The 17,357-nt window shown below is 34.6% G+C and overlaps 1 protein-coding gene across 1 annotated transcript in view; it reads right to left on the bottom strand.

The window, feature by feature from the left end:
• Nucleotides 1-17,357, bottom strand: part of UGGT2 (UDP-glucose glycoprotein glucosyltransferase 2) — a 287,143-nt gene that overhangs the window by 139,451 nt on the left and 130,335 nt on the right. Inside the window, exons 14-16 of the mRNA XM_004463565.5 lie at nt 16,564-16,649; nt 15,931-16,066; nt 1,338-1,469 (exon numbers count right to left, since the gene is read on the bottom strand). Of these exons, the coding sequence (XP_004463622.2) occupies nt 1,338-1,469; nt 15,931-16,066; nt 16,564-16,649 (354 nt within the window). The remainder of the gene's footprint in view (nt 1-1,337; nt 1,470-15,930; nt 16,067-16,563; nt 16,650-17,357) is intronic.

The following is a 17,357-nucleotide window of genomic DNA, read 5'->3' as shown; positions in this document are numbered from 1 at the left end:
TGGACTTTACCTTGGAATATATGATAACCTATTTTTCCCTATGTATCAGAGTTAGACTCATTTATAATTTTCCTACACATGGTTCTTCTAATTTATTTGAACCTATAGAATTAGCACTATACCCATTAAATTTATGTCCCAGAGACTTAAATCTTCTGGCTGTTCATATGTCAGATAAGCTCCTTTTCAAAGTAGAGTTGCAGGGAAGTTGACTTGGCTCAATGGATAGAGCATCCGCCTACCACATGGGAAGTCCACGGTTCAAATCCAGGGCCTCCTTGACCCATGTGGAGCCGGCCCACGCACAGTGCTGATGCATGCAAGGAGTGCTGTGCCATGCAGGGGTGTCCCCCATGTGGGGGAGGCCCACACACAAGGAGTGTGTCACGTAAGGAGAGCCACCCAGAGCGAAAGAAAGTTCAGCATGCCCAGGAGTGGTACTACACACATGGAGAGCTGACACAGCAAGATGACGCAACAAAAAGAGACAATTCCCAGTACCGATGACAAGAATAGAAGCGGACAAAGAAGCACAGCGAATGGACACAGAGAACAGACAACTGGGGTGGGGGGTGGGGGAAGGGGAGAGAAATAAATAAAATAATTCTTGAAAAAAAAAAGCTGAGAGCTGAAAAAAAGAATAAAATTGAAGAAATGGGAAGTAGTATTTGTAGGCACCAAGAACAAAAAATATGAAGTCTTTCTGATGAAAACAGCCTCGACCCATTCAAGAACCTGAAAGAATGCCAGTAAGAATGCCAGTATATAGCTGGATTAGAAAAAGCAAGGAAAAGAATAATGAAAGATGAGCCTGAAGAATTAAAAAGGGGCCAAATCTGGTGGGGTCTTAATGCTAATAATTGTAAACGTTGCCCTAAGGGTCATGGGAAATAAGTGAAGACTATTAAACATAAGAGTGATAGAATCAGATCCACCTTTTAAAACAGTCCTACAGGATGCAAAAACCCATTTACAAAACTCAAGATCCATATTAACCTTAGAAATTCAACACCAATGATGTGGCATTTATTTAAGATTGGTTCTTGTGCTAGCATATGTATAAAAATTCAGTTCTCCATTTATTACATCCTAAAAATAAAAGTCATGCTCTTTAAAACTGTAGCTGCCACCATGCAAATCCTGAGGATTCCATTTTTCTTATTTTTTTTCTTCTTCAAAAAGTCAACAGTGGCAATTTTAATACTGTTTAATACTGTTTCCCTACTTTCTGAGGTAAAAAAAAAATCCAAATTGTGAATGAATTGTATTGAAATAATTTTATTCATGAGATTAAAGTTTCTTGGATTTTATTTTTGAAAGTTTTCATCAAAACTTACCGTTCTTTCCTTATCATATTCAGAGTAAATTCCCAAAATATCCCAAACGTTATCATGAGGAAATTCATTTTGAAGAACACTCTTCACATCGTCTACAGTAAGTATACTTTGATCCTTCACATTTTGGTACATCTGTGGAATAAAGATATTATAATTAATTTTTGACTTACAGCAATTAGTTTTTGTCTTTCCCTTAGCATGCCGATAGATTTGTAAAAAGAACATATTTTATATTTTGTAAGTTCTAAGCATACAGTGTTATGTATACATAAATACATGCAACTAATTTGGATCACATAATACTCATGTAAAAAATGTGACTGTGACTATTATATAACTTTTGGAAATGCCATACAAATATATATGTTATAGTCTATTTTGATCAAATTAAAATTTTTATTAATAAAATAATGGTTTTCTTACTTTTCAAAGGCACATGTAAAATAAGTTTAAGACATTTCAGAGATGCTTTATTTTCATTGATTGCTCTTCAGCAGATGCTTACACCAGATTTTCTTTGTAATTTCATTCCTCCCCCAGTCTCTAATGTTCTAAACACATCTGCATAGGCTGTTGCTCCTCTGTTTTTCCCCCCTATTTCTTCATTTGATTAAAACCTCTATTATGACCAGGACACTGTGTCAACAGAGTCCATGATTAAGCCAAGACAAAAACAAAAACAACAAGCTAACATTAACTCATTCTGGGGAAGGAAATCTAAGTAGAAGGAAGAATTCATAAGTAAAAATACTATTAGGCAGCAATTTGATGTATCAATTAAGAACCTTATTTTTAGTCCCAATTCACTTAAATCATTTTTGCCAAAGACATTCTTTATGGCTGACAGGATAGGGTTCCCAAATTATACTGTTCCTCAGAGTAAAGAAATAGCACTTTTTGTTCTCCCTTTATCACTGTAAACTCTGTAATCTATTCCTTTAAGAGGAGGCATAGGTTTGTAATTAGGTCACAGAGTCTAGTTTATGAGCTTCTTATATTATCAGCAGGTTTTCTCTTTCTCATACCTAAGTAGAACATATTTCTTACTTAACTCTGGATCACTTTTCCATTCACTATGGTCCTTGTAATTAAAAAAGAATACAAATCTTAACAAAAAAGCATGAAAAGTTCAACCTTTTATAAAACATAAATAGGTATTAGAAGAATCAGATTTTGAATAAAGCAAAGTTTCATATGAAAAGTCATTGAGATTAGACAATTATCTCACTGAAAATATTAGATAGTTCTCTAAAATAAGGTAGCCCGAAATGTTTTGCATAAAGTACTTAGATATTTAATGATTCAATTTTCTTAAAACATTTTTTAATTTTAGAAATTCTAATTACATAATTTGATATGCAAAAGGGATTTATAATATGTTAAAAACATAAATCATAAAGTGAATAATCCTCATGAATAAGCCACATAACCTAAGAAATGGAACATCACCAATGCAATTGAAGTTATTTGTGTTTCTCTCACAATTCCGTCTCCTTCTACCTGAGATGCAAGCATTATCTTGAATTTGTGTTTAATCATTCTCTTCCTTTTTTAAACTCTAGAGTTTTATTATACATGCATGTATTCCCACGCAGTATGCTATGTAGTATTTTTGTTTTGAGCTGTAAAAAGTATATGGTAATATGTTAGCCTTCTACGACTCCTGTTATGCTTCTAATACATCCATGTTTTACATATGATATTTCCATTATAAGAAATTTTACTTATCTAATTTTCTATTGATATATACTTGAGTTATTTCAGTTTGTTATTCTCTACGATTCTAAGTCTCTTATGCATAGGTGCAAATACTTCTTTTAGTATTCTTCTATATGATGTATAAGGAAAATATGAAAACTTAATGCCATATTTTTTTTTGGAATTACCCCCTCTCCCCCGGTTGTCTGTTCTCTGTGTCTATTTGATGCGTCTTGTTTCTTTGTCCGCTTCTGTTGTCATCAGCTAATGCCATATTTTGAAGTACCTATAGTTTTTCAATGTTTTGTATCACTTTATGTTCCTACAGCAGCGCAGCAGTGTAAAGGCTTTCCCACTGTTTCACATTCACATCTAACATCTGATTTCTTAATTTTTAATTTCTGTAATTTCTTTACTACAGGGTATAAAATACTATCTGTGGTACTCTTTATTTGCATTTTCTAATTTCTAAGATAATTATCTTGTTTATTTACCATTAACTGTAATATTTTACTTGCCATCAATAATTTCAATAAATGTTTACCACCATCCTCTTCTATTTTGTAAAAAATTCTTTTTAACCATTTCTTCTCCTGTGCTGATTGTATTTTAAGTTTTATATTTGTAGGAAATCTTTATCTCTCATGAAATACATTCATAAAACTTTTATTGAGCATATGTATTACAAGTACTTTTCTTGCTTCCAACTTACTTCTTCCCACTTTCTTTATGTAATCTTTCAATGAACATTGGTTTTCATTTATGTAACCCAATTTATCAGTATTTTCCTCTAGACTTACAGCTTTTTAAGTCTTGTCTAGGAAGCCTTATTTCTCTTATTTTCTAAAAGTCTTAAGGTTTTAAGCTAACAGGAATAATTTTTCTATGACATGTCAGGTCTAATTTTGCTTGCATTTGAATAACTAATTGTCCAGCCACCAATTAGTATAATTCCACTTCTGTATTTTTCAGTTTTGGGGCTCCTATTGCATTCCTTTGGTCTATGTATCTTGTCCTTTTGCCAATACAGCTTTTTCATCTTATTATTGGATATAGCAAGTTCCATCACTTCATTCTTGTTCAAGAGTGCCACAGGTATTTTTAAACCTTTAATCTTACATGTACCTTTTTAAATGAACATATCTAGTTCCACAAATCCTTTTAGATTTTTATTGGAATTGCACTGAATCTATACATCAATTTCAGGAAAATGACAAAATTAAAAGGAAAATAGTCTTACATATAAACATGATAGCTTTTCATTCATGTATGTCCCTCTTCAATGTCTTAGCAATAAATGTTACAATTTTATCCAAGAAAGTTATCTTTCTTCCTCTTTATTCCTAAGTATGTTTTATCTTCTGTTTGCCATTCTAAGTAAAGTTACAACAGATGCTAAAATTTCAAATCTCTGGAATATAAGCTCTCAAGAGGACAGGAATCTTTGTTTAAATATTTCATTAATGTATCCAGGAAACATTAAATAGAATTTGGGACATAGTAGGTACTAAATAAAAACTGTTGAATAAACAAATTAATGAATATATGCTGCAGGAATAAAGAAATAAAATTGATCTTATATCCAATTACCTTACTAAACTCCTTTCTGACATCTATCAATGAATTCTTTTGTGTTTTCTATGTAGAAAGCATATAATTGTGAATAATGATTTCTTCTTTTTTAATTGTTTACATTATTATTTCTCTCATTGTCTTATTGCACTGGCTAGAAATTAAAGACAATGCTGGGAAGCGGATTTGGCTCAACTGATAGAGAGTCTGTCTACCACATGGGAGGTCCAGGGTTCAAACCCAGGGCCTCCTGACCCATGTAGTGAGCTGGCCCATGCACAGTGCTGATGCACTCAAGGAGTGCCCTGTCATGCAGGGGTGTCCCCCACATAGGGGAACCCCATGTGTCCCGTAAGGAGAGCCAACCCGTGCAAAAAAAATGCAGCCTGCCCTAGAGTGGCACTGCACACATGGAGAGCTGATGCACCAAAATAATACAACAAAAAGAGACACAGATTCCCAGTGCCACTGACAAGAATACAAGCGGACACAGAAGAACACACAGCGAATGGACACAGGAGACAAATGGGGGGGATAGGTGGGGGAGAAACAAATAATCTTAAAAATAAAAATAAAGACAATGCTGCATGAATTGCAGCTTTGATAGTGAATACCTTATCTTGTTCCATATTTTAAAAAGATGCTTTTAACTTTTTACCATTAAGAATGATGATATCTGTAGCATTTCTTTCAAATGACCTGTATCATTTAGGACGTCCTTGTACATTAGTTTGCAAAAAGTTTTTCTTTGTGCATTCTTCAATTGTGAAAAAGTTTGAACTTTTAAAATGCTTTCTATGAGTATTTCTATGCGATACTGAGATAATATGATTAATGTGGTAAATAATATTTATAGTTTTTTCTACTTTTCCAATAATGTGGTAAGCTATATTTATAGATTTTTCTACTTTTCTAATACTATTTTCATCCTTCAAATAATCTCACCTTGATCAGGATGGTTTATCATTTTTATAACTGCTGGATTTCATTTACTAATATTTTGTTTAGGGTTTTGGCATCTACATTCATAGGAGAGAACAGTCTACGATTTTTAGTTTTTGTGCTTGTCACACTTTGACATCAAGGCTATGCTATGCTCATATAATGATTTAGGGAATATTTTCTATAATTCCTCAAAATTCCTTTCATTGAAAGATGAGTTCTATGAATGTGGATATGTGACTACTTGACCAACAGAATACAATGAAACTACTGAAAATAATAATGTTCTGGCTTTTGAGGCCAGACCTTAAGAAAGTGGTAGCTTCTATCTTCTAATTTTTGGAACCCAGCTTCCATGCTGTGCAAAGTCCACAGAAGTTGATGAAGCCAGGTGTAAATGTTCTCAGTAACTGTTCTAGCTGAAATTCAAGACAGCCATCACTGAATTCAATACATGAGACTGAGGATGCCTTCACTATGACAACAGCCCAAGGCACATTCCAAATGAAATCATATGAAAAATGCTGAGAAAGAACTAACTAGCACAGGCCCAAACGATCCCCAGTACTGTGAGAGAAAACAATAAAATGGGTGGTTGTAGTTTTAAGTCACTTATTTTTGGGGTAATTTGTTTTTTATCAATAGTTAACTGGAACATTCAACTTTTAAAAAATTTATTATTTTTCTTAGATCCACCCAGTTGATTTCTTTTCATATTATCAATTTTATAGACATTCTTGAACTTCTCAATTGTATTTTTGCTTCTTAATTAATGCAGAGGTTCTTAACAAGGGGTCGTGAACTTGAATAGAAATTCAAAAAAACATTATTGGTGTGGGGATGTGTTGGTGTGGGTGTGATATATTTATAAATAATACACAGTACAGAGCGGACTTAGAAAGGGGTCCATGGTTTTCACCTGACTGGCAAAGTGGTCCATGGAACAAAAAAAGGTTAAACACCCCTGCATTAATGTCTATTCTTGTTTATTACCACTTTTCTCCTACTTTTTAAAAAATGGATTATTCACTTTTTTTTTTTAAAGATTTATTTATTTATTTAATTTCCCCCCCCCTCCCCTGGTTGTCTGTTCTTGGTGTCTATTTGCTGCGTCTTGTTTCTTTGTCCGCTTCTGTTGTCGTCAGCGGCTCGGAAGTGTGGGCAGCGCCATTCCTGGGCAGGCTGCTCTTTCTTTTCACGCTGGGCGGCTTTCCTCACGGGCGCACTCCTTGCGCGTGGGGGCCCCACGCGGGGGACACCCTTGCGTGGCACGGCACTCCTTGCGCGCATCAGCACTGCGCATGGCCAGCTCCACACGGGTCAAGGAGGCCCGGGGTTTGAACCGCGGACCTCCCATATGGTAGACGGACGCCCTAACCACTGGGCCAAAGTCCGTTTCCCAGATTATTCACTTTTGAAGGATTAATTACTGCTTGTAAACTCCTTTCTAACTAAAAGCACTTTCTTCGTTCTGTTTTGATTTCAAAATGCATCATTCAATTCCAAACATTTAAAATCATTTCCATTATTTCTTCTTTCACATGTTATTTAAAAATGTATTAATTTTCCCAATGCATGTCTTTTAATTAAAATTATGTTTTTGCTATTCATTGTGGTCACAAAATGTGGTCTGAATAATATGAATTCTTTATCTGATGAGACTAGTTTTCTGGTCTTATGTGTATATACATTTTTTCTTTCTTTTTTGAGGTACCGAGGACCAGGGATTGAACCAGGGACACTGTATGTGGGGAGCTGGTATTCAACTACTGAGTCATATCGGCTTCCCTGAATTGGTTTTCGTTTGTTTTGTTTCTACAGAAGGCACCAGGACCTCCCATGTGGGAGGCGGGAACTCAACTGCTTGAGCCACATCCGCTCTCTACACAGATACTTTTATAAAGTTTGTGTATACTAATGCATTAGATTAAAATGTATATTACTTAAATTTTGGACTTGGGTTTCTGTATTTGTTCAATAATTGCCCCTTGTTAACTGTACTGTCAAGTCATATATATTTACCCATTTTTTTATTTGCTTCACCTACCAATTACTAAGAGATAAATTAAAATAATCTATGCTGGTAGATCTCTCCATTGCTATCAATATTTGCATTATACATTTTATGCTATTATGTTTAATTATTTTTTATATTTATTTTTATTTATTTTACTCCCTCCTTGTTGTCTGCACTTGTTGTCTGCTTGTCTTTTTTTTTTTCAAGGAGACACTGGGAACCGAACCCAGGGCCTCCTGTATGGGAAGGAGGTGCCTAATCACTTCAGCCACTTCTGTTCTCTTATGTTGATTTTTAAAATCTACATATATATTTTATATAGTTTTTTAAAAAAATTATTTTAATTCTCCATCCCCTCACTATTTATGCTCGCTGTCTGCTATGTCTGTTCATTGTGTGCTCTCTGTGTCTGCTTGTCTTCTTTTTAGGAGGCACTGGGAACCAACCCGGGACCTCCCATGTGGAAGAGAGGTACCCAATCACTTGAGCCACATCTGCACCCTGCTTGTTGTATCTCTCATCGTGTTTCCTAGTTGTGTCTCCTCGCTGAGTCATCTTGTTGCATCAGCTTGCCAACCAGTTCATCATGTCAGCTCACTGTCTGCCTCTTCTTCTTTAGGCAGCAGCAAGAACCGAATCCGAGACTTTGCATGTGGTAGGTAGGCATCCAAATGCTTGAGTCACATCCGCTTCCCAAATCTATATTTTAACTTATTTTCTTTGTGCTCGCTCTATGAATTACAATATGCATCTGAATTTCCCACAATCTATTTTATATTAATGATAATTTAATCCTACAAAGTATAGAATCTTAGCTCCAAAACAGCTCCATTTCCTTTCTCTTCCTTTGTGCAATTATTTTCATATATATTACACCTATATAAGTTAGAACTTTTCTTTTACTCAATATTTTTGTCTTTTAAAGAAAAAAAGAAGGGAGGAAAAAATCTATAAAGCCTTTTATTTACCCACATGTTTAAATTTCCGTTACCATTACGATTTCATTTTTTCCTGGGAATCTGAAATACCATTTCATGTCATTATTTTTCAGCCTGAAGGATTGCCATTAGTTATTTCTGTGAAACAGTAATGAAGTCGCTCACTTTTTGTTTATCTTTGAACAACCTTATTTCACCTTCATTTTTGAAGGACAGTTTTGCTGAATACAGGATTTTTTGATTAACATTTTTCTTTCCACATTTTCAAGATGCCATTCCAATGCCTTTTGGCCTCTATTCTTTCTGATAAGAAGTCAGCCATTAAGGCTGTTGTTGTTCCCCTGTAAGTGATTTTGAGCCCAGATAGATGCTTCTTTTTACATTACTGTCTAGTTTCATAGTAATTTAAGGGGCAGAGGATTTATTGAACTCCTCATTCTGTCATACCAGGAGTTCTTTCCTTACATATGTCCTAAATGAAACACAATGTAGCTGGATTTTGTTTTCAATGAAATCTGTCAGTCTTCATTTTATAACTGTATATAATCAGCTGGTAAAAGAAAAAAAGAGATATCATGGAGGACATCATGATATATTTAATACCAAGCTTGGAAATGCATGTTATCTTCATTAACATTTCATTGGCTAAACGAAATGTTAAATGTTACCAACCTAAATGCAAGTTATTATATATCAGAAAGAAGAAACAAGACTGTTTGTAGACAGTTTCTGCGAGATACTATATATTTTCCATTGTACTGTTTAAATTTTTACCTTGCTATATAAATTGAGAAAAAAAAGATGCAAGTCAATTTGTTAACCTTCTTCATGATATTAGAAACTTATAAAAATCTAACCATTCCCTACCCAAAATAAATATTTTAATTACCCAGGAATTTAATTTGTTTTCTAAACTTTAAAAATTGAATATATAAATATATGTATGCTATTATATATGCATAATGGAGGTAAAGGTCTATCATTGTTTAGTCAGAGAAGTTGTAGATTTACAAAAAAAATCATTCATAAAATACAGAATTGCCATATACCACTGTCACTGCTTTAGGTTGCAAAAGAGCTGTTGCTGCAAAGTATCAGAAATGTGTTGGCTTTTATATTGGGAATTCATCTGGGGAAAAAGCTTACAATTCCGAGGTTGTGAAAGGTCCAAATTAAGACATCAGCAGGGACACTTTCTCACCAAAGTCAACTGCTACAAGGTAAAGCATGATAGTCACTAATCTCTGCCAAGGTCTCTGCCTTCCCCTCCAGAATCAACTCTTTCCTGGAGATCGGATGAGGGCAACGACACATTGGGCTACTCTCTTTCTGGGCAACCTCTATCAGTCTCAGCTGTTCTGTTTCCTTCCCGAGTTCAGCTGCCAGCTATCAGACATATGGCTCATTTCTCCCTGGGCTTCAGGTTCTTTGAGCCTCTTGGGCACTTCTCTCATGGCAGCTCAGCTGTGGGCAAAACTGGAGTCTTTTCTCTCACGTTCAGATCAAATACTGCATTTGATCTTTTCCTTCCTTTACCTTTTTGTCTGTGTCATTTCTTTCTTTATGTGTCTGTTTTTATCAGTCCCAGCAAGAGGGGGGAGACCCAAGTTGGCTCACGCCTCCCTGACTTGAACCAATCAAAAGCCCTAAAGCAATCTTATCAAGTAATTTAATCAAATGACTCTCAACCAAATTTCAAGGGCCCCACACACTCACAGAAATGGATTGTTTCAAAAACACAATCTTTCTCTTTTTGGAAGTCACCAAATTCAAACCATCACAACTACCCTATTACTAACATCTTGCATTAGTGTGGTACGTTACTCATAACTCATAAAAAACACTTTAAATAACTGTATATTAACTACTGTCTATTGTTTTAAATAAAGGTTCACTGATTATAAGTCCTGTTTTTAAAAAAGTTTTATTCTAGTGACATATATACAACATAAAATTTCCCCTTTTAACCACCTTCAAATATATAATTCAGTGCTGTTATGTTCACAATGCTGTGCAATCATCACCCTTATCTATTACCAAAATTTATGCCCAAATAGATACGGTATGAAATTTAACCATTAAGTCCCATTCCCTAGACCTAGCATGTCCCCTGGTAACCTATCTTCTAGATTCTGTTCTGTGAGTTTGCTTATTCTAATTATTTCATATCAGTGAGATCACACAATAGTATTTTCCCCCACTGTGTGGGTCATCTTTTCACTTTAATGATAAAGTCCTTTATGTACACAAGTTTTTAATTTTGAAAGGGTCCTATTTATCTGTTTTTCCATTGTTGTTTGTACTTTGGGTGTAAAGTCTAAGAAACTGTTGCCTAACACAAGGTCCTGATGATGTTTCCCTGTTTTCTTCTAGGAGTTTTATAATTTTGGTTCTTATATTTAAGTCTGTGATTGAGTTGACTTTTATATATGATATAAGGTAAGGGTCCCTCTTCATTGTTTTGCACATGGACATCTGTTTTCTCAGCCTCCTTTGTTGAAGAGACTATTCTTACCCCATTGAGTGGACTTGACGCCCTTGTTAAAATTGGTTGGTTAGAAATATGAAAGTTTGTTTCTGAACTCTTAATTTGATTTTATTTGTCTATGTCTTTCCTTGTGCCAATACCATGCTGTTTGTGTGGCTGTATGTGTATGTGCGTGTTTTAAGGAGATACTGGGGATTGAACTTAGAACGTTGTACATGAGAAGCAGGTACTCAACCACCTGAGCTACATTTGCTCCCCACCATGTTTTTTTAAAAAAACGTATTTATTACAATGGCTTTGTACTAAGTTTTAAGATTGGAAAGTATGAGTCCTCCAATTTCATTCTTATTTTCCAGATAACTTTGGCTATTCAGGGCCCTTTACTCTAACATATAGATTTGATGAATGGGCTTTTCCATTTCTGCAAAGAAGGCTGTTGAAATCTTTTCTTCTTTGAAGGTTTATTTATTTGTTTGTTTACTTATTTATTTCCCCCCACCCTTTGCAGCTTGTTCCTTTTCTTCTGTTATTGCTTCTGTGCCCATTCGCTGCGTTTTTTTCCTAAATCTGCTTGTCTCCCTTTTGTTGTGTCATCTTGCTGCGCCAGCTCTCCATGTGCATGGGCCGCCAGCTCTCTGCGGCACATGGGCCAGTTTTGCCTTCACAAGGAGGCCCTGGGACATGAACCCAGGGCCTCCCATATGGTAGATACTGAATCTACAAATTGCTTTGGGTAAAATGGACTTCTTAACAATATTCAGTCTTTTAATCCATGAACACAGTATCTTTCCATTTATTTAGGCCTTTTATTTCTATGTTTTAATTTCTTTTAGCAATGTCTTCTAGTTTTCTGTGTGCAAGTCCTTTACATCATTGGCTAGATGTATTCCTAAATATTTCATTCTTTTAGTTGCTATCATAAATGGTTTTTTTTCCCCTTGATTTCTTCTTCAGATTGTTCATTACTAGCATATAGAAATACAAACGAGTTTTGCATTTTGATCTTGTATATCACCACTTTGCTGAATTCATTTATTAGTTTCAACAGCTTTATCGTGAACTTTTAGGATTTTTTGCATATAGGATCATGTCTCCTGAAACCAGGGAAAATTTTACTTCTTCCTTACCAATTTGGATACATTTTACTTGTTTTTTCTTGCCTAATTCCTCTAACTAGAATTTCTAGTAAAATGTTGAAAAAACAGTGATGACAGTGAGCATCCTGGTCTTGTTCCTGATCTTAAAGGGAAAGCTGTCAGCCTTTCACCACTGAGTATGACAGAAATATTCTTGAATGCCAGAAGATAATCACAGCAAACAATCCAAGGCAAAAAGTATCTTTTACTCTCTTTGCAAACTGGCTCTGTTTTGGCTGGTGGTCTCCATCAGAGCTTAGCCTTCTGATCAAGCAGATCAACCCAAGGCAAATGGGAAGTGCAGGGTCGGTCCTCTCTGGTTTATCTGAGCCTATACAGAGCTGGAACTGGGGAACCTGCTTCTTCTCCTGGGCTTGTGCTTGCTAGAGGTCCCAAGATTTTCCATGTACACTCCACTGCAGTTTGAGTGAACATTCCCTATCTACTCCTTTTGGAATAGACCTCCTCCCCCTCCTGGGTGCTCTTCACAGTGACTTAATGCAGGCAGTCCTTTGTCTTAGGTTGTTTTAATTTAATTATATCTCATACTCTTCCGCTGTCTGCCATGTGCTCCTCTGCCTTCAGGAAAAACTCTGGAATGGGAGTCTGAGACACATTTCTTGGCTTAGTTTCCTAGACATCCACCTGACAGACTGACACTAATATGCATTCATCCCAGTATGCACACAGGGGCTACTCTGCTCCATGTGGAACAGGCCCAGATACCCAAAAATGGGAGTCCAAGTTAGCTCCACCCTGTGTGGTAGAGGGGCTGGGGCACCAGCAACCTCTTCTATAGCTTTTAAAGCTTTATTTTCTTAAACCAACATTTTCCTGGTTAATGCAGCCCTTTAATTGTTTTCCCTAGTTTTGAGGATGGTTATTCCTTTTAAGATTCCTCTACTGCCTCTGCCCCAGGGAGACTGGAAAAATGGTCACCCTTAGAGTGGCCCACAACAATCTGAAGTAGTAGTCTTTAATTCAATTTACCAACTGCTTCTTTGCACTCCTCCCTGGCTGCTGCAGTGTTCCCCTAGACACAGGAATTTCAAAGTGGTTGATTCATTTAGTTCCTGCCATTTCAGTAGTTATTTTGGTGGAGGGACTGATTCCTAAAATTTCCTACTCCATCATCTTCCTATAGTCCTCCTCTCATTTAGATCTATATTGATCTTCACAAGTACTGTTGCTCAATTTTTTTTTTCTATCTAGTAATTTTTTATTATATGTTAGTCATTAGGTATTATGTTGTTGAATATTTTGGATTTTGTTACAATCTATTTTAAATGTGTTGAGTTCTGCTCAGAAGGCAATGAATTTACTCATAAAGTAGCTTCATCCCTTCAAGGCTTCTTCTAAAGCCTTTTTAAGGCAAATCCAGGGCCTTTTATTCTAGGGCTGGTTAGCCATAATCCTAAATCAGGGACTTTCTAACAATCTCTACTAATTGCCTTGGATATTCAAGAAAGTCTCCCCACTCTGGTTTGTGAGAATATAAACATTTCCCAGTCCTATATGATACCTAGTGGTTGTTCAATTTGTAGCACCCTGTAGCATTTTTTTCTCAGTAGTTTTTCACTGCTTAACTTTATGAAGTTTCACCCTAAAAATGTACAGTTTAGTCTTTTTCTAAACATTTAAGGAAAGCTTCTAGGCAGATTTCTGGCATTTCTTCTCTGTATATCTATTGTCCCTAGGACTTTGCCCCACAAAGTCCAGCCACTTCCCTATAATAACCCAGGTCTTAGTCTTCTCATCCCAGATATTGCTGTGCTTTGGGTTTCTTCCACTTGCTCTGCAGTCCTGAAAGAGCATCTAGGCAGAAAGATAAATTGACTTCTGGGCTTACTTCATTTGTTGACTGTGGGACTTTTAGTACATTGCCGGTTACCCATCATGAACAAAAGCTAGTCAAAGTATTTTTACATTCTCAACCATGCATTCACCAAATATCCACTAAACACATTTCTTTGAACTTTAATCTTTTAAGGTAAGGAGAAAAGATTAAATTATTTGTTAAGTGTGTATAGGTGCTGTACAATACATATGCGATACCAATAAGACCATTTTACTACAAATATTGTATGTATGCTTCCATAGTTCTCTATTACATTCTAATAATGTTATACATTTTATTATTATTATGGCCATATTCTATAATACTATATCCCTCTTCTTTCCTGCTATGGTCTTTTCAAATTATTTAATTCAGATGAAAATTTACTCATTGAAAAGCAATGAAATAGTTTTAAAATATATTTTATAATTCATACATTTTACTAAAAATACATTGTCCTCAAATTCTACATTAAGGAGGCTGTGCATTAGTGATTGTGGACCATATTTCTACTTTAAGTCATCTAAAGGGAACAATACACTTTCAACAGACTATTGCCTGACTTAAGGTTGTGATTTTCTATGAGATACTGAGATATAAAAATTTGGGTAACAGCATATAAGGTTTGAATAACCACCAAATTTCTCACCCTCTAAATCCCAGAAGATTCTAATTTTCTTTCGCAACACACTCCTCCCTCATTTATTTCTCTTTCCCCTTCTCCCTACCTCCATCTTACTCTCTGTCTCCATTTCTTAAATTCTTTAGCACAAATTATAACCTATGCCACATATTTAATACTTACTTTTACAATGTTTTGTATTGAACTCATGGTGTAACCAGTGCAATAGTTGGGTTTTATAAACACATGTCATAGTAGTAATTCAAAAGGCAAGCGACTGACAAATGAGCTATCACATGCAACTTAATATTTGATACTAATGCCTTATAATAGAGATTTAATATATAAAATTAAAATAGCTTAGATAAAGATACTTTCTGAAGATCTTCAGATTTTCATCTTTTGAATATCAAACTGAGCCTTTAAAAGTAAGGCACTTGGACCTTGATAAAAGTAAAAGCCAATGTGAATAAGCCTCTCATATTAGAAATATTTACACCAGTCAGTTAGTGAAAATAATATACTTCGACACCATATTGGCACATAATCCACAGCATTATTTTACAGAGGAAAGTGGTCCCTTAAATCATTAGAGGGTAGGTACAGGACAGTGAAATAATGACATATTTAGCAGTTTTCTTGGGAGATATGCAATTATGGCAGGAAATTTACAGTACAATGGAAATTTCTTTCTGAGTTTAAAGAAGGGCCATTCCTGATTTTAACTTTAGTTGACCAGCCAAAGTCCAATGAATATAATTTTTAAGCTATAACATTACTTTCTTAATAATATAGCTCTTTATTATGATTATAGGCCATATAAGCACTTTAGAACCTTGATTATCAAATAATCTGCCTATTCTCTTGTTTCTTCTTAAATCAGTGCTTACCAATTTCTGATTTTTCTTATACAATCTCTTTGCCAGGCTTGGAATCAACCTTACTTCTTTCAAACCAATTTGCAGTTCCTAATTATCTGGATACTTTATCATTTAGAATAACATTGCAATGATCTTTTTCTTCATGATTCTGTTCAAGACCTGGTTCACAAATTTATCCCCAACAATTCACTTTCTATTAATATGATTTCCTCTAAATGAATGTACACAATTTAAATTACTTTAATGGGTGGTTAAACCCAAGTAAATTAACTTATTTTGGCAAAGCATCAACTGCTTAATGTATAAAGAGGGGATAAGGAGTTACAAGAATCAAATTCATCCCATGAATGAATCCTCATGATAACTTTTATAAAACTTTAAAATGCTCTAATAAATAATTATTGTCATATATAAGAAAACTATACAGTCATGAAGAAATTATAGCTATTGTACAACACTCACATGTACTATGGAAATAAATGCTTGTGATACATCATGTTGTTCTGCGATATAGTTGAAAGCTTGCCAAAGAGCAACTCCAGCATCAGTTGTTCCATCAGCTTCATCATCTGCATTAAGAATGAACACAAAACCAATTCTGGGAAAAGAAGATGAATCATGAATATCTCAACTATTTTTTAAACCACAAGAAATCAATATTTTCACAAATTATTAGTCTAAACATTCAGATGGAGGGAATGTGTTAGCACAGGGGATAAAAAGTTTGATTTGTAATGCCTAATTTATCAAAGTCTGCATAATTACTGCATTACTGTAAAATGTCAACTCTTTTTGGTTGTGACATTATCAAAGGACCCTGTTCCCTGGAAAACAGGGAATTTGTAATCTTAATACAATCTGAGGGAAATGGAGTTCCCTATGAGATCCCAAAGTGATCAGACCATTCTCTCATAAAGATTCTCATACAGCTTTTATTAACAGAGTCTATCAAAAAAGGCAGATGATACTTCATCACACACCTAAGATTTATCGGGCACCAGGAATAAATGTTGCTTTGAATTAAACATTAATACTCTGAGTAACACAGTATGAGTATCAGTGGAGTTCCTTCAGTTGTTACATATTGGCATTTACCTAAGAGGAACTTTATGATAATAGAACAGCTCAGCAATTTTTATAAAATCCAAGGTATATTCTTGAGAAGGATCAATAAACATAACCTAAAAGAAAAGTAGATGATATATAATTACCATTTTGTTTCAGAGTTTTCATGAAATTCAAATTCAGTCTAAATTCTGAAAGTATGAAATTCAAGATACAATTTTTTAGAAACTTCTGGCAATTGTATTTTAAAGAATGTATCCAAGAAATAATTTCAATTTATGAAAGAGTTCTAGAAACTAAACATCCAATGATAATTATTCATGGAATTTAATATTAGTTTTTTGGGAGCATAGTATAAAGTATATCTTTTACATGAAGTATTCTAAATAATTGTTGGATTTTCTGTGGCACAGTTTTTAAAAAGAGAAACAGAGATTGTTTTCTGATAAAAATGGCATTAAAATAACTTCTTACACAAAGATAATACAGGAAATAAAACATTTACTTCCTACGTGGAAAAAAAATAAAGCCCTCGATGTTACCCACACATTTCAAAGCTCCCATAAGGTTGTTTAGATATTTAATACTGCAATAATGAACTTACATGCATAGACAATAAAGTGATATTTATGTATTTTTGTCTGAAATATACTAAACTTTAATCAGTAATAGTTTACAATATAGAACAAGGAAGTTCTATCATAAAGTTCTTTGAGGAGATATAAAAGTAATAAATTAATATAACTTAATATTGATTTTATAAAAGTATACAAAGGCTGAATTATAAGAGGCAGTTTAGGTGAACTATTAGCTTTCTGTACTTC

The sequence above is a fragment of the Dasypus novemcinctus genome, chromosome 15 (assembly GCF_030445035.2).
Source record: "Dasypus novemcinctus isolate mDasNov1 chromosome 15, mDasNov1.1.hap2, whole genome shotgun sequence".
Taxonomy (NCBI): Eukaryota; Metazoa; Chordata; class Mammalia; order Cingulata; family Dasypodidae; genus Dasypus; species Dasypus novemcinctus.
Note: the sequence above shows the minus strand (reverse complement) of the source record. Positions and strands in the feature narration are given on the sequence as shown.